Below are 22468 nucleotides of genomic sequence, written 5' to 3'. Positions count from 1 at the left end.
TGTGATGCCAAGCTATGGAAAAACGCGATGCAAGAAGAGTTTGACTCATTGCTTTTAAATGAAACCTGGACCTTAACTGAGTTGCCGCCTGGTAAGAAGGTGATTAGTTCCAAATGGGTGTTCAAAACTAAATTTGACACTGAAGGTAAACCCATTCGACGGAAGGCAAGGTTGGTCGTGAAGGGTTTTTGTCAGCAAAAAGGGATTGACTACACGGAGACCTTCGCACCTGTGGTGAGGTACACATCAATCCGCTATTTGTTGGCTTTAGCAGCAAGACACGATCTTCTTGTGCATCAGATGGATGCTGTTACGGCATTTTTAAACGGCGAGTTAAAAGAAGACATTTATATGACTCAGCCAAGCTGTTTTGAAGATGGTTCCGATCGAGTATGTAAGCTGCATAAATCTCTCTATGGACTCAAGCAATCCAGTAGAGTGTGGAATGAGAAGCTCAATCAGGTTCTGATAAATATGGGCTTAAGTCGCAGCGATGTCGATCAGTGCATATATTTTCGATATTCTGGAGAGCAGATGTTATTCATTGCCATTTATGTCGATGATGTGCTGATTTTCTCGAACTCACTTGAACTGGTGAATAATTTGAAGGATGAGCTGTCAAAAAACTTCAAAATGAAAGATATGGGCGAAGCCTCATCAGTTTTGGGAATAAGGATCCAGCGAAGTAAGTCGTCATTAAAAATCGATCAATCTCAGTATATTTCAGATATTTTGAGACGCTTCAACATGGATGACTGCAACCCTGTCTCCACGCCGGTAGACCTTAATCAAAAACTGTCTTCAGATATGTGCCCCAAAGATGATAATGAAAAACAACGAATGAAGGATGTGCCTTATATGCAGGCAATAGGCTGTTTGCTCTTTGCTGCCGAAATTACACGCCCCGACATCTGCTACGCCGTGAATTTACTGAGTAGATTTGGTACGAATCCAGGGAAGGCGCACTGGGCAGCTGTCAAACGTGTGTTGAGGTACCTGAAGGGCACTATTGACAAAGGCATTGTTTATCAGAAGGAAGCGTGTGATATGGCTGGATTCTGTGATGCAGACTGGGCTGGCGATATGGATGCCAGGCGCTCTACAACTGGGTATGTGTTTACATTCCAAGCAGGTGCTATATCATGGGCTACGAAACGTCAACGAACTGTCGCGCTTTCTTCGACCGAAGCAGAGGTTATGTCAGTTGTTGCTGCTATCCAAGAGTCTGTCTGGCTTAAACGCCTGGAAGGTGAGCTATCTCCTGATACACAAAAAACAATGGTACTTCATTGCGACAATAAGAGTGCTATCCACATCGCTTCAAATAACTCTTATTCGCCAAGAACAAAACATGTTGATATCAAGGCAAAATTTATTCGCGAAAAGTTAGAGAATTCAGAAGTCAAACTGCAATACCTTCCAACAGATCAGATGTTAGCAGACATTCTCACAAAAGGCGTACCTACTGCAAAACAAATTTATTTTACTAATAATTTTGGTTTAAAGTAACATGTAAAATGTTTTCTATATTTTCAAAGAACTTTATTTAGTAATGTACATAGTATTTACTTCATAACATATACTTATACATATTTATATATTTAATACTTTTCACATATTGTTTAAATGAATTATATATAGTTAAATAACTTTCAGACAATATTTACATCGTTAATTTCAGATTTAATTGTTAACCTTTTTTTGTATAATTAAAAATGAATTACTTTAAAATAATGAATAGTTCTTCAGGGAAGGTGTTGAAAATGAAAAACTATCACTGAATACATTCATCAAACTATGTAAACATTGTATATCTTGAGAAACGTCATCTAATGAATTATATCTAATAAAGTCATTCTAATTTATAACCTACTCCGTTGCACTTTTCTTAACAAAGATAAAGTATTTTCTTTTCTCCGGTAGGGGAGAGTGGGGCTCAAAGTAACAGGGGTAAGAATTAACAGTTAAAAAAAGCGATGTTCCTTTCAATATTAAGAAACGAGTAAAGGAGAAAAATGCTCAATTTTTCCATATCTACCGGCACATTTTCTTCAGTTGAAGATTAGACGACAGGGTGAGACAGGCGTAAAGGAGAAAAATGCTCAATTTTTCCATATCTACCGACATATTTTTTTCAGTTGAAGATTAGACGACAGGGTGAGAAGTTATACTAGTGGTGCCCAAAAAAAGCATGTTTGTTACTTTTTTTTTAAATTTTATTTTTGGTCTACCTATTTACCCGAAAAAGATAGAGTGTTAAGTGTTTTTTTGTTATGCAATTGTGTTTTAGCTCAAATTGCGTGTATATGTTATGTCTATATCGGTTTCGCTTTTTTTTTTTAAATTGATTTTGTTTGAAAAATTACATGCTGGGGCTAGTTGTAACATTTTTCCGGGGCAAGTTGTACCATGTAAAAACCTACCTATACTGAATCCATACATTAACAAAGATAAAAACATACAAAGCCTTATTACAACTTGTAAAATGTGGTAAAGAAAAATGGCTCAAATAGACCAAAAACAGTATATTTTAAAAGTCCATATTTTATCCAATTTTAGCCCTATTCAATTTTTGTGACCATAATGTTGAAAGATAAAGTATTTTCTTTTCTCCGTTACATGTTAAATATCTATTAATGCTTATAGGATAGCTTATAGAAAATAGACTTTTTAGTAAAAAGCTTCAAAAATTTTCTTTTTTTTTTCTTTTTTGAATAGTTTTTCTTAAGTTTTTTACAATATTTTAATTTAAAAAAAATTTTAAAAAGAAATATATTGATAGGAAATTTAATTATGTACAAAAAATTACTTAATAAAAATTTTCAGATTCGGCTTCCTTTTCAAGTTAGAGACAAAAACACAAAAAGTAACAAAAAGAGTCGAAAATATTGATCGTTACAAAAATTATCACATCTTTATAACATATTCATAGATTTTAAAGAAAATTACACATACCTACAAAATAGAAAACTATGAGGATTAAAAAGATTTAGATTTTTTATTGCAGCAAGAATTTTTTTTTGCAAAAATTTCTTTTATACATTTTTTTTTTAATGTTTTATACATTGCACTTAAACATCTGGAGTGACCCAAAAAAAGTTGTTCCAGTGTTTGTTGCTTATTTATTCATTATATTTTTTTGTTCAGATTAATCGTTTATTACTCAAGATATAGCCCGAATACTAAGTATGCTGAAAAAAAAAACACAAAAAACCTTGAAAAATCATATCTCGAAAACCTATCCATAAACATTTTTTTATATAAGATTTTCGAGTTTTCTGGGCTCAAATCTATATGAAAAGTATAATGGCACTTGGTGTTAAAAAAAAATTTATTTTTTTGTAAACTAGTTTATATCAAACATCTTAAAATAAAAAAAAAATAAATTAATTTATTTTCACTTGCACCTTTGAATTCCTCCTTCACTTTCATCTTTTCTTAATGATAATTTTAAGTAAAAGATTCCGATAATCAATTGCTTCACCAAATGTCGATTGAATATCTTTTTGATTATATAAAATATCTCTAAATTTCTCATTCTTGTCAGTACTTCTACTACTACCATCATCGACATCAAAATAAGAAGTATACTCCCACGTTGCAACATTCATTGAACGAACAATTGACCTCGTTATCAGTTCCCGTTCAAGTATCCCATTATCATTGTTGACGACAATTTTGACATAGTCGTCGTCATTGGCATTAGCTTTAGGATGGTAGCATTGGTTGTCGTCGTCATCTTCGTCAACTTCTTGATCTTTGTCGATTTGATTTCTTAATCGAGTTTCCATCATAAAATCTGAACTTTCATCTTCAGGTCCTTGAAAAACTGCAAAGGCGGTAATGTTTTTCTCTCTTCTTTATCCACACACAAAGACACACGCACCATCATATGAAAAGAAAAAAAACCAATACAAACAAAATTTTAAATGTGAATAAGCTTTCATGATAAGAAAAAAAAAATAAAAAAAAAAACTAAATGCAATTCACAGGATCTCTTGAAATTCACAAATAAAGAAGGATCATTCAAAGCTATGTACACCCCAATGTATGCAGTCTTTTGGGCCCATTAACACACAAACACACTAACACCCAGAGAAGTGCAAACATTATTGGGAGAATTTCATCAGAAATGAGAAATTTTTTAAATCAATTTAAAAATTCGGCCTTATTTCACTTTATAAGCGAAATAACACCGAATTTTGTTCTTCAGTTTTATTTCACCATAACAAAATGAAATAGCGCCGATTCGACATAATTTCACTTTTTCAGTGAGCCAAATCATATGTTAAGTGGATCTGAGGAAACATTCCTATGCAGGTAACCACCCGCATTCAGTTTGGTATTGAAATGCCATATTTTTACCGACTGTTTTTTTTTAGAAAAACCATAAAACCCAGTTTTGATCCATGGAAGTCGGTTTTGTTTTTTGATAAAAATGATTATGGAAAAAATCGAATATTATTGCGGTACTTTTGAGTGATTAGTTTGTCATCCCAAATATATTCAAATTCTAACTGCATCAAAATTTTTTGCATTGACCAATTAGTACAAAAGTTATAGAGCACCAAACATTGTCAACTCTAATTTTTTTTTTGTGCTGAAAAATCAGGATGTAATTTGTATTACTCCCAAAATGTTTTGTGAGGTAAAAAACTAGTTTAATAATGGATAATAACACTAGCCAAGGTATTTAAATTAATATTTAATAACAAACAAATTTGTTTGGTGTGTTGTTTTTTATTAAATTTTTACTTTAAGTTTTCTTTTTTACACCAAAAAGGCTCTCTGGGATTTGTATGGTATTATAATCAGTAAAGTGTCCTCTAAATGAATCAAGAAAAAAGTTTTGCTGCAATTTTGCGCAGAGTACTTAAAATCGCGTCTTTTAGGTTAACCCCCTGTATCAATAATGGCCAAATTTTAGAAAGTTGGCTGAATAGTGCGATAATAGCTAATTTGATAACGTGTGTTTCAAAATTCAACAACTTCTTGGCTTAGAGGAGTCAACAGAAGAGGTGGAAGCGCAAATAAAAGAACTTACTAAATTTTACTGCCTCAATATAAAGTAGCAGTGGGAGCAATCTTCTAGAAAACTCAATCGGTTCATGAGCGCTAACGAATAATGGCTGAACTCTAATCTGAGTTTAACTAAAGCTATACTTGATTTTGTAAGTTTAAAACAAAAAATTGCTCCTTAAACCAATATTATTTATAACATTTTATCAGTTTAATCAAAAATGATTAGTTTAAAGTTTATAAAAATGCAAAAATATTTAACTTTTGTCAAATTTCCGGTCAAAAAGTTCACATATGTTAATAAAATTATGATCGAAATTTATACAAATATATGTATATGAAAAAATTATACAGATCTTAGTTTTCCCCAAAGTTTTTTGTTTCTTTATTTTTTTTTTATTTTCTTTTTTGTTTAAATATTCAAATTTTAATGTTTTAATATTCTACTATTCTATTTTAAATAAATTAAAATTAACTAAAAAAAGAGAAAAAAAAAATGATAATAAAAAGAAAATTTAAACAAAAAAGTTCGCTGTTCAACTCTTTTAATTAAATACAAATTAATTTCTTTGAAAAAACGTTTCCATTTATTTAGTTTTCATGTTTAATTCATAGATTTAGGTGGGAATAGACGTCTTAATGCAACTTTGCGTAGTTTCAGTCACTTAAACACAAGATATTAGAAATGTTGATTTTTCCATACATTTGTCCCACTGTGCAGAGTCCCAAACATACTTCACTGTTTATACCTACGTCTTAATAGTGCACAAAAAAAAAAATACTCTAGAATAATATTCCCAAACGAGGTATTTTTTAGTTCTGCTTTGCTTGGTTGAATCAAACCATATATTTTATATATTATTGAAAAGGTTTTAATGTGTTCATTCTAAAACATTCAAGAAATCTTAAATTGGTCAAAATTTGACGAAGCTAGATTTTTTGAAAGTCTAAAAAAAACCATTTTTTGCCCTAGGTTCTAGTTTTTGTAAGCGATGTAACAAGCTCTACAAAACGTTAAAGGTTTTCGCCCGCGTATATTTTTAGTTTCACACAATTTAATCGTACCATAGTAAAAAAAAATTATATTTTACAAAGTTTAAAAGTCCATAACTTTTTTTCTTATGATTTGCACTAAAATGTTCTTTCAGTTAATGAAAAAATTTCGAATCGAATATAAGAAAAATGGTTTTTCTACATACTCCAGAAGTTAGTAATGAATGCAATTGTTAATAACAAAATCAATTATTTATAAATAATTTGTTGTTTTTTTTGAAAGTTTTTTTTAGTAAATTGTTGTCTTTACAATTGGTAATATGTGTACCAAATTTCATTATATTCAATTTTTTCATTACTGAGATACAATCATTTTAACAAAAAGCCGTTCAAAATTTTATTAACAAAATTGAAATTTTTCAAAAATACTTTGGAATATTATTTCTAATATATAAACTTCCAATCAGTGTTGCCAGAATATTTTCGAGGCAAGGAGCCGATTTTGAAAAATCTTGGAGCCAAAAAAAGCCGCTTTCAAGAATGGTAAAAAAAAAGGAAAAAATGTTTGGGGCATGAAATTTAATTTTTTTTTTTTAAATTTTTAAATAACTTTTGCTTATCAGATTTCGAGCATAATTATTTTTTTCATTTTGTTGATATGTATATTGTAGTTTTCATACTGATTTACGGGCGTAAAATTAAATTTTAAATGAAAATCAAATAAGAAATGTATGCACATTTTTTGTGGATTTTTGCTGTAAAATGCTTTGATTTTAAAGGAGCTCTAAATCGCCAAGTTCAAAATTCAAAGAGCCAGAATCCAATAAATCGAAAATCAAAATCTTAAGGAGCGAACTAAAAGTTCAAGGAGCCTGTTTGGCGATAAATAGCCGGCTCTAGCAACACTGCTTAAAATATGTATATGCAAAAAAAAAGTATCAAATTCGAGAAGTTGGTTGTAGGCGGCCCACTTGAGAAAATTTAACTCATGGCGATTTTAAATTTAATGGTAAGTGAATAAATTGTTGAACTTTTATTACTATGAGTATCAACTGGATGTGAGTTGTATGTATACAAAGAGTAATTTTCTATGCTAAACTATGAGAATGTAAATTTGGTAATCAATGGAATTACTGAACTGTCTTTGGGACAGCTTTATCGCAAGAGATATGTTACCACCGAAATGGTAACGGAGTTACGAATAACAGAGTTAAGCGCGACAGAGTAACGGCCGTCAAAGTTACGCGAAACCGAAGTTACGAAAAACTAGAGTTACGAATTCTAAAATTATGTTAAGCTATGACATGTGATTTTTGGGTTGGCAACAATTGCAACAACAGTTCACCACACCAAAATAACGTCTGTAAAAAAGGGGTGGTTTGGTTATTATTTTAATATAAATAATAACAAAGTGGGTATAACAAAATACGCTATGAATAATTATATTAAATAATAGAAAGAAAAAATACGTATTTGCAATATTAGTTGGACAAATAAGAAGTTAAATTCAATTATGTCCCCCAAACTTACATAAGTATACTTATGTTTTTTTTCTATTTCAACGTTTTTGCGATCTTCTCACAAAAACAAAACCATATATGTATATCTATACCTATCCAATCAAAATTTTACAAGATTTAATAACAAACATTTTCGCTTTACTCATTTAGTTCTGACCAATGAGAAAAATGTTAATCTCTTGTTTGTATTTCGTAACTCTAGTTTTTCGTAACTTCGGTTTCGCGTAACTTTGACGCTCGTAACTCTGTCGCCCGTAACTCTGTAATTGGTAACTTCGTCGTTTTCCCGTTGCCACCGAGAACTTTAACTTACTGTATTTCATTTTATTTCTTGGAGAACCCAATAAAGATCCTATCACCAAGTATACACTGAGAGAAAAACAACAATGTATAACAAAAAATAACACTTTAAATCAAAGTAAAATCGGTCTTATGTACAGAACCAGGCCTTGTCGCAGCGGCTCATCATCTGGATCATCTTAATTGGTAAGACATTTACCCAAGGTGTTTCTCCATTATTGTAAAGTTATTACAAACAGACAGAAGTGATTTTAAGTATAAACCACTGGGCCTTGGATTACACTGTGTTACACTCAAAATATACGCTGGAGAAGACATATCACCTTTTGTAGAGCTAGCTGCACTGATTACAAAACGTTGTAACATCCGTAACATACCCAAAATCTGGAGTTAGGGGTTTTTTTGGACCTCCACACATTGAAAAAAAATCTTACTTTGTAAAATTTGTACCCATTTTAGATTTCTTTACAGTTTTGGATAGAAGACATTTAGGCCTTTTCAAAAATATATAAAACATGTGGTTGAATAAAACCACCTAGAATTTATAAGCTGTGAAATTCAAAAATTTCTATTTTTTCGTCATTTACCCAGTCATTTCAAAACCAGTCTTAGCTGTAGACTCTTAAAACATTTATGTTTTACCAACCTGGTAAAATTCTTACTTAAAATTTTAATCCAAAGAATCATCAAAGGATATATGTATACAAATATGTATAATTGAATGAAGAAAGCCAAAGCAAAAGTCATTACCCATGTGTCCTTAATTTTATCCAGAAATCCTTGCCGTCGCACATCAAAAGTACTGCAGCTTTATCGAGTGGAGCTCTCAAAGGCAAAGCAAGTTCGGCACTTGAACTGTTATAGCATAAAATTGGTGCAGAATGATCCACTTTGATATGTTGGTGTAAGGCTGGTCCTGTGGAATGGTTCAATGAGAGGGAAAAGAGTGGGGAGGCTCTATTAAATCGATATAATCCTTATGTGGAAAGAAGAATTCATTGTAGAAAAATATATACATACCGCTAAACTGCTTGCCACAACTGAATGGACAAAAGAAAACGACCTGCTCTGCTATGCAACAGGATATTTGTACTGTAGCTGGTTCCAGCTCTAAAGGACGTCCATCCTTCAAAAGTTGAACACTACCAAGAGATATTTTTCGTGGGCCTAGTTCGGAGGACGAGAGGAGTGGTGGCACTGCTCCTGCCAGCAATGGCAAAACTGATGGAAGAATGGTCATTTGAACTGAACTACGTTCGAGCCAAAGGTACTGTAGGCGGTTTTTTGAAAGACGCTCGTGTTGCTGCTGGATGGCTATTAATCCGTCGTTATCCTTTTTTGATAAATCGTGTGCCGATAAGGAGAACTGTTTTGAAATCAAAGTTGGTCGTCGTGGTTCGAAGGTGGACTGTCTGCATAAATTTGTGACCTCTGATTGTTCATTGAAATCAGCAGCGCTGCTATTCCAATTGGCTTTGGTATCGCCGTTCACGTCCACGTTCTCATCGCCGATATTGTAGTCATCGATGTCCTTGCTACCAACGCCAACGTTGTCATCTGCAATTCTTCCAATAGTTATCCTTGTCAGAGACAATAGGGGCGCTGATTGTCTACGGCAGCGGTGGTGGCGGCGGGTTGAAGAGCTTAGGTTATCCATTGAGTAAGCTCTACCCAGTAACTTGGTCAGAAATTTATTTGTCGAAGCTTGGTGTGATTCGAATTTATTGACTTCAAGCGGCGGCGTTGGTGGCGGGGGAGTAGATTTTAGACGGATGTCGCCGTTGTTCTGTTGCTTTTCGCTTCTTCGTCGTCGTTGTTGGTATCGTCTTTCGTCCTTTATCGACACTGTCGACGCAGACGACAACGAAGTCGATATCGATATGGATGAGGACCTTTTGTATTTGGCTCCAAAGAGTTGGTCGCGACTGTAGCCCTGCAATTTGTCCGGGCTGCGTAAATTAAATGTGTCCGTGATGGAATTGTAAATCTGTTCGGCAACTAAGGATCGACCAGGGTAGAAATGTTGCCGGCACACAGGGCAAATATGCGAAAGGATGCGACATTTTACGCAGAGGATATGACCATTCTGGCACTGCAGAATTGGTGGTGCTATTGTTTCCAAGCAGACGGGACATTCGATTATTGCCAGGATTGTTTGTGTAAACGCCGTGAGGCGTTCTAAATTCAACGGCATCGGTCCGCAACATAGATTCTGTATATATAGATGGTAAAGAATGAGATTGTAGATTGTAGATAGATACGGACATAGTCTATATATGCAGATGAGCTTTGGGGAATTAACTTTTGCAATAGAACACACACACACAGTGGTGGTAGTATAAATTGATATGGTGGATAATTCAAAGGGTTAGTCAAGTTCGAATGACAGGAGATTTTATGGATAGAGAAACGCATATGGTGAACGTACCCTTGGATTACAATTATTATCACTTCCAGGAGACCATAGGAGGAGAGCAACATTGTCAATAGTCTTAGTTTCAGAATTAACCAAATCAGCTATTTCCGATATACGCATACCGAGGATGTCTTCTCCATTGACCTATTGAAACAAAGGATGTAATAAGATTAAAGGAATAATAGTCAAAAAGAATAATACTTATAGAATAAAAACAAAATTTGATATTAATTAAATTGCTTATGGAACTGAAATCTAAGGTTTCAATATCAAGCAAAAATTCGAAGAATAATGGAATTTAACTTATGATAATTTTACGAAACCTTAATTTTTAGCACCACACACAAGGTGCATAAGATCAAAGGATCATTGTGACTATCATATTTTACAACAACAAATTTGTAAAAAATTAGATTTTTCGAATCTTAAATTTTAAGGCGCCCACGTAAAAAATTACCCACGTAAAAATCGTGGGTAATAAATTACTGTAACATTTTTTTCTCTAGATGAAAAGCAATTATAAAATTTTCTATCGTTGTCCAAATAATTTATGCAATTGATTTGTTATAAATAATTCTCTAACCTTTTCCTAATGATGTAAACAACTGATCTTTTACACATATATGTTAGGTTAGTTGTACAAATAGCAGAGCAAGAATTGAATAATTTCGATATTTAATTTCAATTAAATACTTGTTTAGATTTCTTGTGATTAGTTTTTATGTTTATAGAATGCATGTTTGTACCTACTAATATTTTTTAAAAATCATGTCTGTTTGTTGTGTTTTGATAATTGAGAATAAAAACAACTTCAAACCTTTTAAAAACTCATAAATAAGCGGGTTCAGTCGATGGTATACGATAATACTGCAATAACTAGCAAGATTTAAAAAAAAATTCAGTTTACAAAAATTTTTCAAGTTTTTCAAAATGATCAATTTATTAAAAATTAAAAAATGGATTTTTGACTTAGAACTAAAAATATGTGTGCCACAATATTGTAAGTTTTACGATTATTTTTTTTTTTTGTTATTTTAAATTGATATTTGGAGGAAATTGCCCGACCCACTTAAATAATGGGAAATACACTTCGTATTATAATATTTTTCATAATGTACACGAACAAGTCTTTTTTCATACATTATATAAAAATATATTAGTATATTGTTTCAAAATATTGAGAGGAATTGTTCTTTAAAGTTCCGTATCTCTGGTTTGGAAAATCATATATTATTCAAAAGTTTACAAAAGTAATGGTAATTTCATGTTCTACAAGTTTTATGATGATCAAAAATTAAGTAATTATTTGAGAAAAATTAAAAAAAAAACCGACAAAATAAAAATTAAAACTACATAACAAAAAAAGATATTTATATTACCTACAACTTTGGTTAAGTAAATTATAAGATCAAGCCAATAGTTTGAGAGAAATAGACCAATTTGCGTTTTTCAAAGTGGTGGATTTCGCCAGGAGGTTGGCGTCCCGAAAATAAGTACTTTTTAAGCTTTTCTAATACCCTACGTTCAGATTTGAAAAAAAAAATCAGCCTTCCTGTATTTCGTTCCATTGAAAAGTCTATCTTTCCTATACTATATTTCTTGTATTAATTTCTGTTTCAAATCAAAAGTCCTGACTCTGATGTCGTTTTCGATTGGACGTCCAGAAGCGTCCGGAAGAGTTTGGAAGTCTTCTGAAACCGTTTTATTGAATTAAAAATGACAGCAAGAACGCTTCTCAGAAGAGAAATTCTCTTCTCGATTTAAAATCAGAATCAAATACAGAAGCACTAATACATTAATATTTAAAAGTCAAAAATTTCACTCAATCACAAATTTTTTTGGTTTTTCATTCAAAATGTTATTTTTTTCTGTAATTAAACAAATAAACGCATTATATACTTACTTAAAATATTCTGCAAGCCAACTGTCCCATTTATTAGCTGAATATTACCGTTTTTGAAAATTAATTTGTAATATTTCATTTGAAGGAAAAAAAATTAATATATATTTGACATTCAAAATTTCACAGAATAACTAACACAAACACAAAAAAACAGAATTGAGTGGAAGTGATTCAAACTGTTTTATTGGATTTCAGAATGAGTGAATCCTTGAGTGATTCCAATCGAAAACGACATGAGTTTATTTTCTCCCTTCCAATAAAATTGAGAGCAAATTAACAAAAAACTCAATTTGATTGGCTCATTGCGACAAATCAACTCAAAAATAACAACAAATCATGCTTGTTTGAATGAAAGAAATGCTAGAGAAAAAAATAAACAAACGCAAAATAATGATTTCTATGGTGACGACTCCAAAATAATTGAAAAATAAAAATAAGATATTTACTGCCCAATTATACAAATGAAAAGATGTGAATAGAATTTCAAGATATGTATTGCTATCATATAAACTATACATTTCTGGTCCATCTTCACCTTGTCCTATAACAATATCTTTGGCAAAGTTATCAAAACTGCCTTCAAATGATAAATAATTAAATAATTGTATGTTTTTTTGTATTGCCCGCGGATATGGAGTGATGCAAGCCCGGGAGACTTGCTTCCGCTTTCTGAGGCTAACCAAGTGAATCTCACAGACGGATCAATTAATTAAAATAGGGATATCAAGAACTGTTTTTCATTATTTTATCGTAATTTTAGAAAAAGTTCAGCTGCCTCATCAGTGGCGTACGTTGAGTCGCCGGGGCCCCGGGGTAAGACTAAATTTTGGGGCCCCTTTGATATTTGGGGGCCCCTTAGTTAAAAAAAAAATTACGTATACGCCATAGGTTTTTTCTTTGTATGGCTTATTTATTTTTAGGTTTATTTTAATGTTTTAATATGTTCGTAATGCATTTTGCTATACTTACTTAAAATGTCTATCATAAAAGAAGTAAACACTTGTACTAGAGGCCCCCAAAATTAAATATTTAGGGATCCCTAAAATAAAAATTTGTTTAGCTTAGAATTGATAGTTCTTGGGGCCTCTGTTCTGAAGTAATAAATACATATTTTATTTTCCATCATCAGACATATTTTTTTTATTTTGGGGCCCTTGAAAAATTATTTTTAGAGCCTCAAAATTAAGTGCTTAGAGGCCCCTAAAATATAATATAATTTTTTTGGAGCCAAGAATTAATAGGTATTGGGGCCTCTGTTCTGAAGTAATATTCGGAATGCCACCAATAACGTAATGTTTTTATTTTGGGCCCTGATATATTTATGTTGGGGCCCCTGAATTTATATTTAATTTTCCATTTGATTGTTTTGAACCACTTTTGAAGATCCTCAAATAATATTTTTTTTGCTTTTTTTGGGCCCCTAATGTATTATTTGTGGTGGCAAAGATTTTTCAAGTAATATTTTTTGGGGCCCTTAGATAAAATTATAATTTTTCTTTTAAAAAAGCAGTTTATTTTTTTTGGGGCCCCTGGGGTAACTTTTTTTAAAATCAATATACATATATTGTGTGGCTACCAATGCATTATACATTACACTGAATGACATAATTTTTCTCCCTGGTTACTTCGTAACTCAATTTATGCTAACAGTTTTTTTCCCTGCATTGTCTCCAGTGGGAGCCCTGGGGTCAGTCGGGGGCCCCGGGGCACCGCCCCGCTTGCCCCAAGGGAGTGTACGCCCCTGTGCCTCATAAATGTTTCCTTCCAGTAAGCGAATGAGTTTTTTTCATTTTTGCTCAATTTTCCATGGGACTTTTGATTTGAAACGGACCTATACTTCATTTTGCTTCCATTTTTGTTTTTTTAAATGTTTATATACTCTTCCGGGCTACCTCGTTTCTTTGGTGATTTATCCTGCGTTTTACAGAATCTGTCTTCAATTTTGTCAGTTTTCTCTCAAGTAGCACACTTGTGTATAAATTGGTGTAAATTCATTAATTTTGTTGTAAAATTGAGAAAATTGAAAAAATATGGTGTATTTCTCAAAATTAGTGGTATAAAAATTATACCACTGTCTTTTCTGTACAAAATTTCAACATTTTTTTAAGATTCCGTGCAAAAAATACACCGATTTTCAGTTGTTTTTATAATATACCATTAATGGTGCATAAAATTATTTGATTCTGAAATCAACCAAAACGGTTTATTTTGTACACTCTGTTTGGTGTAGGAAGCACACCCTGTGGACATAAAATTCACCAAAATGCATATGTGGGAGACGCCATATTTTTCAATGGACGCCATTTAAAAATAGAAGACAGCGATTAATTATTTTATTAAAATAGTATATTTATCGACCTAATAGTCCCGCATTCTTAGTTTTTTAGATTCATTATAAAAAAACTTTTCTTAAAAAAATGTAAAACAACACAAAAATTATAATTTTTGAAAAATGGATTCTTAAAATCGAAAAAAAAATCATTAATTCACTGACATTTTTGAGGCGCTCGATTTTTAGAGGGGGTAGCATCTAAAATTAGTAGATAGAATGTGTTTCGTTTTAAAATTTGGCAAACAAAATCATATTTAACCATTGGTTTCTTATGGCAATATTATGAAAGTGAATAAAAATTCATTTTCATTTATTTCATAAGAAATGGTGTGAATTAGAATTCATCAAACTGTTTGAGATAAAAAATAAACTTTGGTTCAAATTTTAAATCAGAATAATTTAAATGGTGTATTTTATCCATAGATTTATTGTGTATTTTTCAATTTCAAAGGGATAATTTTCACCAAAAACAGATCATTTAATATACCACTAGTGCCATTTATACACCAAAATCGGTATATTTTTTTAACCACCGGAGTTTATTTTATACGAGAAAATGGTGTATTTTTTATATTCAAAATGCATATCACGAAAGTGCAAAAAATACACCAAATATTTTGGTGTATCTTAGACTTTTGTGCTACTTGAGCTCCCAAAACGTTTTTTTAATCGCATTTAAATAAGCCAAAGTTTGATTCAATTCAGATTTCAGAACTTTTTGTTCATGTGAAAAAAATCCATTTTCTTCCATAAATAAAGCAGAATTTCTTTAAAATTCAGAATTTATGATTAAAGAAATTATGATCCGGAACAAAATTTATTTTATTTTGATGAGATCAAATGGATTTTAAAGTCATTCAAATATTTTGTCTACTGTGATAAAAGTTAAAAAGTTACAGAACATGGGCACATTTTTTGTCCTTAACCCTCTACTGCATGAATTAATATTAGCGGACGAAAAAATTAAAAAATGGTTTACATGGGTTTATTGGGTTGTTTCAAAAGGGTTTTCATTAAAAAAAATTTGTTTAAATTAATTCGTTTAAAATTTGGCTTCGTATGCATTAAGGGGTAAGAAATTTTACTAATTTTATTTATTCAGATTATGTAAAGAATACAATTAAAAATATCAAAAGATAAATATTTATCATTTAAAAACAAAATAAAGTAAAAAAATACATAGCATTACAAAAGGTTAAGAATTAATTCAAATTTTGCTCATTTTAAGACAATGAACCGAGAAAAGCAATTTGTTTTTGTCCGTTTTATATATTTTTTTTTGTTCACATTCTTTCCACTGTCAAAGTAAGTCTTGCTCCAACATTTTCACCGACTCCCAGATCTTACAAAAACTAAAAAGAAGTAATAAAATGGTTGAAAAATATTATAGGTGAGCCCCCCTCCCCCTAAAATTTTTGTGGTTACACCGCTGGAAATGGGGTTAACATGAGAAAAATGTCTCTAAAAGCGAAGGGGCTCCATTTCTGAAGTAAAATATACCTTCCAAGCAAAATAACAATGTAAAGAAACAAAATTTTCCAACAAAAAAATTTAACAAATTGTGTAGATTTACAATCCCTTAATGCATACGAAGCCAAATATGGCTTCCGTACTTTTTACCCTCCCAAGACCAGGCCAATAATTTTTTTACAATAAAAACTGGTTCATATTATACACAATTAGACAATCGATCAAAAATAAATTTTTAATTGCACTTTACTTTCCAAACAAACGCACTTAAAGTATGAATATATTCTACACTTTCGATTTCAATGCACACGACTGATCGACTCACCTGTGATCATAAAATACACCTTTATTTTGGGTCGGACATACGAAAAAACTATCTCTATGGGTTCTCAGAAACACAAAGAAGAGGATTGTATTTAATCTTTACCATTTTTTTGTGACAGAGAAGAGAAAAGTGCATACAAACAGACAAAACCATATTTGGCTTCGTTTGCAGTAGAGGGTTAAAAATAAAAACATTTTTGCAACTGTGTTTGAACAGTTTCTTAAACAAAAAAAACAACAAAAGCGTTTAGTTGGAAAAAAAAAAAAAAAATTGGGGGTCCAAATGTGTAAATTAAATTATACGTTTTTTTAAAGATTCATAAAATACACATACGAAACATTTGGAAAACACAATTGAACCTTATTCCTATTTCCTTGCTGCCGGGTACAAAGGGGTTAAGTCAAAAAAATCGATTTTCGGATTTTTATTGGACCTTAGTCGTTTTTTTTTTTCTCTTTCATTTGGTTCTATCGCCATAGCTCTCCTTCCGTTAGAAAGGAAACAAAAAATTGTGTGGTACTAAGAGCGTAAGTTGACTTAACTCCTTTGTTTTTGCATTAATTTTTAATTTTTAAATATAAAAATTGATCCCAAGGCGTTTAGTCAAGAGAAAAACAGAAAACGAAAAACAATTTTTCAACAGTATTATATTATTTCCAAAAGAATTCTCACATTTGGTAATTAATCACATTGATATTTCCAACTTTCTTTTATAAATTAAACTTTGTCATCAATGTAAACAAAGATTTTTCTTGACTTAACACCTTTGGACCAAGTTTATTTTCGAAGACTAAATGGCTCTAAAGTGTTAAGTTAACCCAATTTTTTTTTTTAAGAACGGTCATTTTCTGGTCAACAGCATATGGAAATGGATATTAAAAAAGATATTATCTATAGATGATGTTTCTGCATCATTACATTTTCAAAATAATAATATTCTGAATTACAAACAAAAATTGAAACTCCAATTTCATTTTCCTCAAAATTACCTTTTCCGACTTAACACCTTTGTATCCGGCGCCAAAGATTTAAAGTCTATATACCTATTTAATAAGATAATAAAATAAAATAATCATTTTTATAAAAAAAAACACTTCTATTCTCTTCATAATTATTCTCATTAACAAAAAAAAAAAAAAAAAACAAAAAAAAAAAAAAATATGGACGAATTGAGGACCTTCTCCTTTTTAGGAGTCGATAAAAAAAATCAATGTCTAGAAAGAATTTCACTGTGGATTTTAATAGCTAAGTTTACATTTGATTTATGGATTCGTAACTCGAGTTGGTTTGACTTCATAATATAGACTGTTTTCATTACTCTATTAATCCCATTTAAATTTATATACATATTTAAAATACAATTTTCAAAAGCTTCTCCAACAGTGGCAATTTACATACATACATATCTATAGAACGGCAAAAGGGAAATGTTTAAATAGAATTATTTAATTTTAAATGCATTGCACCAAAAAACTCATTAAGATATTTTCAACATCTTTGAAAATAATCAAATATGGTTATCACTTAAAAAAGTAAACAAGAGTAACAATCTCCTTATACTCGTAGGTACACCGAACAAATTAACATCCACTACGTAAAAATTTCCACTCAAAGAAATTATCACTTAGATCGGATGATCATGCTAATTAACTTATTTGCTTAATTGTTGATACTTAAACTGTCTTGATATTTTCCACTTCAACTGGGGACTTATTTTTTTATTTTTCAAAAATAAAAAAAAAAAAATTGAAAAAACACGTTTACAACCCCGTGAGGTGTTAATAAGTGTTTTAATTCAAAACAAATAATGTAATCCACATTCATTTCTCGGAAGTTCAATTCAGTAATTAGCGAAACAGACATTGCTCATATGTACAACAAACAACTCTTTCAAAATCAATAAAAAAATGGAAAGTCTTTATGATCTAATTGATACAAAAATACACTCTGTCACCGTTTATAAATATGACTATAATCCGGAATATTTACATTTTTTTTTCAAATTAACGTACCAAAAACAACTTTTTAGAACAAATTACAATACAAAATAGATAAAAAGTCTAAAAAAAAAACAATCTCTGCTGGTCACTAACCTCTAACACACAATCGCCGGCCTTCAAGCCATGAAACTTTGCTGGTGTATTCTTATCCACGGCACTAATCTGTAACGTGTAAAAAAATCACGGTGTTGAAAAGAAGCATGGTTCAAAATTTGCATTTTTACTAAAATCATATAATAAGCACCCACGGATACGGATCCCATTTGCTGCGAGTCAAATGAAAGCCCATCGATCCGTTCGATGATCTTGGTATTTGTAACAAACGTAACGTTGGATTGTAATGATCTGAAGATGATGATGAGCCATCTTTAGAACTACCATAATCACTTGCAAATGAAGAAGACTTTGAACTTCCGATCGATTCACGACGATCGTAAAAGATTTCACAATCAACTTTCCGACTATACATCACGAGCACTGTAATTCAACTGAAAGTAAAGTTGATTCTTTGATCTTTTCTTGTGAGATACTTTAGCTCTGAAACTGTGTGAAAAGCTTGCTGCTAACCCAGGTGGACTTGCTTTACTACTTTATGATGATTGTCTGACCTTAACCTAGTTTATCATTACGTCCGTCGTCGATAAAAGCTTTCAAAGTAGACTAGAGCATTTTCCATAAGTCCGAGCTATGAGAGCCATCAGAAACATAAATGGCAACACATACAGCAAGTCGCAGAAAGTGAGTTACATAGTCGAACGTCACGTTTAGTTTTGGTGGGGGCTTTGGCCTACCATAGCACCGCCAACACTAGGTTCTATAGATTCAAGTTATTTGTTTATTATTTTGGATAGTCTACCTATAAGCTTAATTTGTAAACAGGTTGAGTTTGTAATCATAGTGACTTTTCTAGTTTTTCTTTGCTACAAAGCACGTAACGTACGAGTTGGACAATATTACAAACTGCATCATGCTCATAGGTTGATTTTCATAGGGTATGATTTGTTTGGTTTAAATTTGAAATTGAGTACATATTTCGTTGTATATAAAATTTAAAAAACAATAACGTAAATTATTTATATAAAAAGAAATTTCAAACATGTCTTTGTAATAAAAAAAATAAATTTTTTTTTTACTAAAACTTCTTTACTATCGGTTACGGACTCCTAACGAAGTATGACATTTTTTCTTTTGTACCAAAGAATTTTTTCTTATCGTTACTAATAATTGTGTTTTTTTTTTGTAAACAATTTTTTATAAACAAAAAATTTGAACCATTGTCGAAAAAAATAGAATGCCATTTTTCAGTAATTATTATATTATACACATATATTATATAATTATACACAAATTTTCAAAAAAAAAAAAAATAATTTAAAACATTTTTTTTTTATTTATTTAAAATCGAACGTATTTTTTTTTTATTTTTCCTTCAAAATTTTAATGCATACTAAACATACTTAAAAAGTGTATATAAATTAACATCAATTGGATGTTTTAACCCCTTGTACCATTTGGTGACATATCTGTTACAAGCCAACAAAGATTCCACAAAAGGTAAAAAATAAATTATGATTGTTTGCAAAATTTCAATTAATTTCATATTCAAAATTCTGAGATAACGGTGAAAAGATGTTCTTTTTTTAAACACGTTATATCTTTTGATCTAGAGCACATAACAAATTTATTTAACTTTAATACGCATACTGATAATATAACCTTTCATTTAATATATCACACATAACGGTACATGCTCTACAAGTTATATAATCTTTAATTGAAAAACTTAAAAAATACCTCAAAACACCTGTGAAGATTTGTTGCCGATGCCAGCAGTAGCAGTACCGTAATCTCAGTTTGAAATTTCGATATGGTTGGCTTTAAAAAAATTCTTACTTTTTTTTTGTAGGCATGTTAGAAATATGATTGAAGCGTCATATAAAAGGTGAAATAATAATGATATAAAATTTATTATAAGTTGTCTTTTAAAAAATGGATTTAATGGCTTTAGAAGAGAAAAGAGATTGATTGTTTTGCTTTTTTTTTTTGAAAACTAATTGGGTTAAAAAAATTCTAGCTCTTTTTGTAGATGTTGTATAGACATGGTCGATATAAATATTTTGAGCTGAAACAATAAGCGTTCAGATGGTATAAAATTTATTGTTGGTTGTCATATGAAAAAAGTGATGGAATAAAAAAAAGTTATATTTTTTCGATTTTTTTTTTACCCTCTACTGCATGAATTAATACTAGCGGACGAAAAAATTAAAAAATGATTTACATGGGTTCATTGGGTTGTTTCAAAATGGTTTTCATTAAAAAAATTTGTTTAAATTAATTTGTTTAAAAAATTTGTTTATAAGCCAAATTTGGCTTCGTATGCATTAACGGGTAAGAAATTTTACTGATTTTATTTATTCAGATTATGTAAAGAATACAATTAAAAATATCAAAAGATAAATATTTATCATTTAAAAACAAAATAAAGTAAAATAAATACATTGCATTACAAAAGGTTAAGAATTAATTCAAATTTTGCTCATTTTAAGACAATGAACCGAGATAAGCAATTTGTTTTTGTCCGTTATATATATTTTTTCTTGTTCACATTCTTTCCACTGTCGAAGTAAGTCTTGCTCCAACATTTTCACCCACTCCCAGATCTTACAAAAACTAAAAAGTAATAAAATGATTGAAAAATATTATAGGTGAGCCCCCCTCCCCCTAAAATTTTTGTGGTTACGCCGCTGGAAATCGGGTTAACATGAGAAAAATGTCTCTAAAAGCGAAGGGGCTCCATTTCTGAAGTAAAACATAGCTTCCAAGCAAAATAACAATGTAAAAAACAAAATTTTCCAACAAAAAAATTTAACAAATTGTGTAGATTTACAATCCCTTAATGCATACGAAGCCAAATATGGCTTCCGTACTTTTTACCCTCCCAAGACCAGGCCAATAATTTTTTTATAATAAAAATTGGTTCAAAGCATACACAATTAGACAGCCGATCAAAAATGAATTTTTAATTCCACTTTATTTTCCAAACAAACGCAGTAATTAACACTTAAAGTAGGAATATATTCTACACTTTCGATTTTAATGCACACGACTGATCGACTCACCTGTGATCATAAAATACACCTTAATTTTGGGTCGGACACACGAAAAAACTATCTCTATGGGTTCTCAGAAACACAAAGAAGAGGATTGTATTTAATCTTTACCATTTTTTTGTGACAGAAAAGAGAAAAGTGCATACAAACAGACAAAACCATATTTGGCTTCGTATGCAGTAGAGGGTTAAATGATTTTTAAGGTTTCACTTCAACCACATGAGATTTTTTTAATACTTATTTTTTAAATAACTAAGTAAATAATTAAGATATTGAATTAAAAAAAAAAATACGAGTTTTATTATAATGAAAGGCAAATCGATTGACATTATTTATAAATACTCAGATTTACGATCTTGGGTTATAAGGGGTTAAGGTGAAATAAAACAAATCAACTTAATCTTCTTAACAGGAATTTGAACTACATTCAATCAAGTATGAATTCTAAGTAAAATAAATAACATTTGAGGCGCAATGTCCATAATAGTGGATTTACTTTTTCTAAATTATAAATTAAAAAAGGTCACCGTGGTGTATGCGTACTATTTTTTTTTTTTGTGTCAGGTGAATAAAAAATACTGCTTCTATAATTTTTAAACTATGGGTGGGATAACAAAAATAAAATTTGAGTTATCCTTGGGCAAACAATCCACGGTTTTAAACTAACAATTTCTATCTCTAAAAAAAAAAATCACACTTTTTTTGTTTGAATGAAAAAATGTTTTTTGTTGTATCTTCTGTGAAATAAAGAAAAAAAAATTGGTCTATCCTGGGGAAACGAAACAGTGAAAAACCAACAATTTTTACACTGAGTAAAAAAATTTTTTGTGATTTTTGAGCTGAACAAAAAAATTATTCAATTGTTATCCTGGGCTAACCTTGGACAATCGAACCAGGCAGGTAAAAAAAATAGCATTTGGCAATGCCGCTTAATCGGCGTTATTTGACTTGTTTATGGTGAAATAAGACCGAGCGTGAAAACTTGGCCTCATTTCACGGCATCATTTTATTTTGCCTGGATTGGTCCCTACAATGGAGATGGATGTTAAGACCAACAGTTCCACATGACCAAAACGATCT

At 30.8% G+C, this 22468-nt stretch overlaps 1 protein-coding gene across 4 annotated transcripts; it reads right to left on the bottom strand.

The window, feature by feature from the left end:
- Positions 1-3371: 3371 nt before the first annotated feature.
- Positions 3372-18831, bottom strand: LOC129913923 (uncharacterized). 4 transcript variants are annotated; one of them, XM_055992911.1, is made up of 6 exons: positions 18523-18831; positions 18372-18440; positions 10261-10392; positions 8853-10044; positions 8583-8748; positions 3372-3855 (listed from the first exon to the last, which is right to left on the bottom strand). In XM_055992911.1, exons 1-6 carry the CDS (start codon positions 18745-18747, stop codon positions 3429-3431), a joined length of 2211 nt encoding a protein of 736 aa, XP_055848886.1. In that variant the 5' UTR covers positions 18748-18831; the 3' UTR covers positions 3372-3428. The 4 variants fall into 4 exon arrangements, with proteins under 4 accessions (XP_055848886.1, XP_055848885.1, XP_055848887.1 ...); XM_055992910.1 differs by having other exon boundaries at positions 3372-3858; positions 18523-18827; XM_055992912.1 differs by having other exon boundaries at positions 3372-3858; positions 18503-18664.
- Positions 18832-22468: the final 3637 nt, after the last annotated feature.

The sequence above is a fragment of the Episyrphus balteatus genome, chromosome 3, assembly GCF_945859705.1.
Source record: "Episyrphus balteatus chromosome 3, idEpiBalt1.1, whole genome shotgun sequence".
NCBI lineage: Eukaryota > Metazoa > Arthropoda > Insecta > Diptera > Syrphidae > Episyrphus > Episyrphus balteatus.
Note: the sequence above shows the minus strand (reverse complement) of the source record. Positions and strands in the feature narration are given on the sequence as shown.

Coding starts and splice junctions, on each gene's coding strand:
- LOC129913923 (XM_055992910.1), bottom strand. CDS start 18,747: ATGTATAGTCGGAAAGTTGATTGTGAAATCTTTTACGATCGTCGTGAA. Junction 8,749..8,852: donor TTGTGGCAAGCAGTTTAGCG/GTATGTATATAT, acceptor ACCATTCCACAG/GACCAGCCTTACACCAACAT. Junction 3,859..8,582: donor ATAAAATTAAGGACACATGG/GTAATGACTTTT, acceptor GTGTGGATAAAG/AAGAGAGAAAAACATTACCG.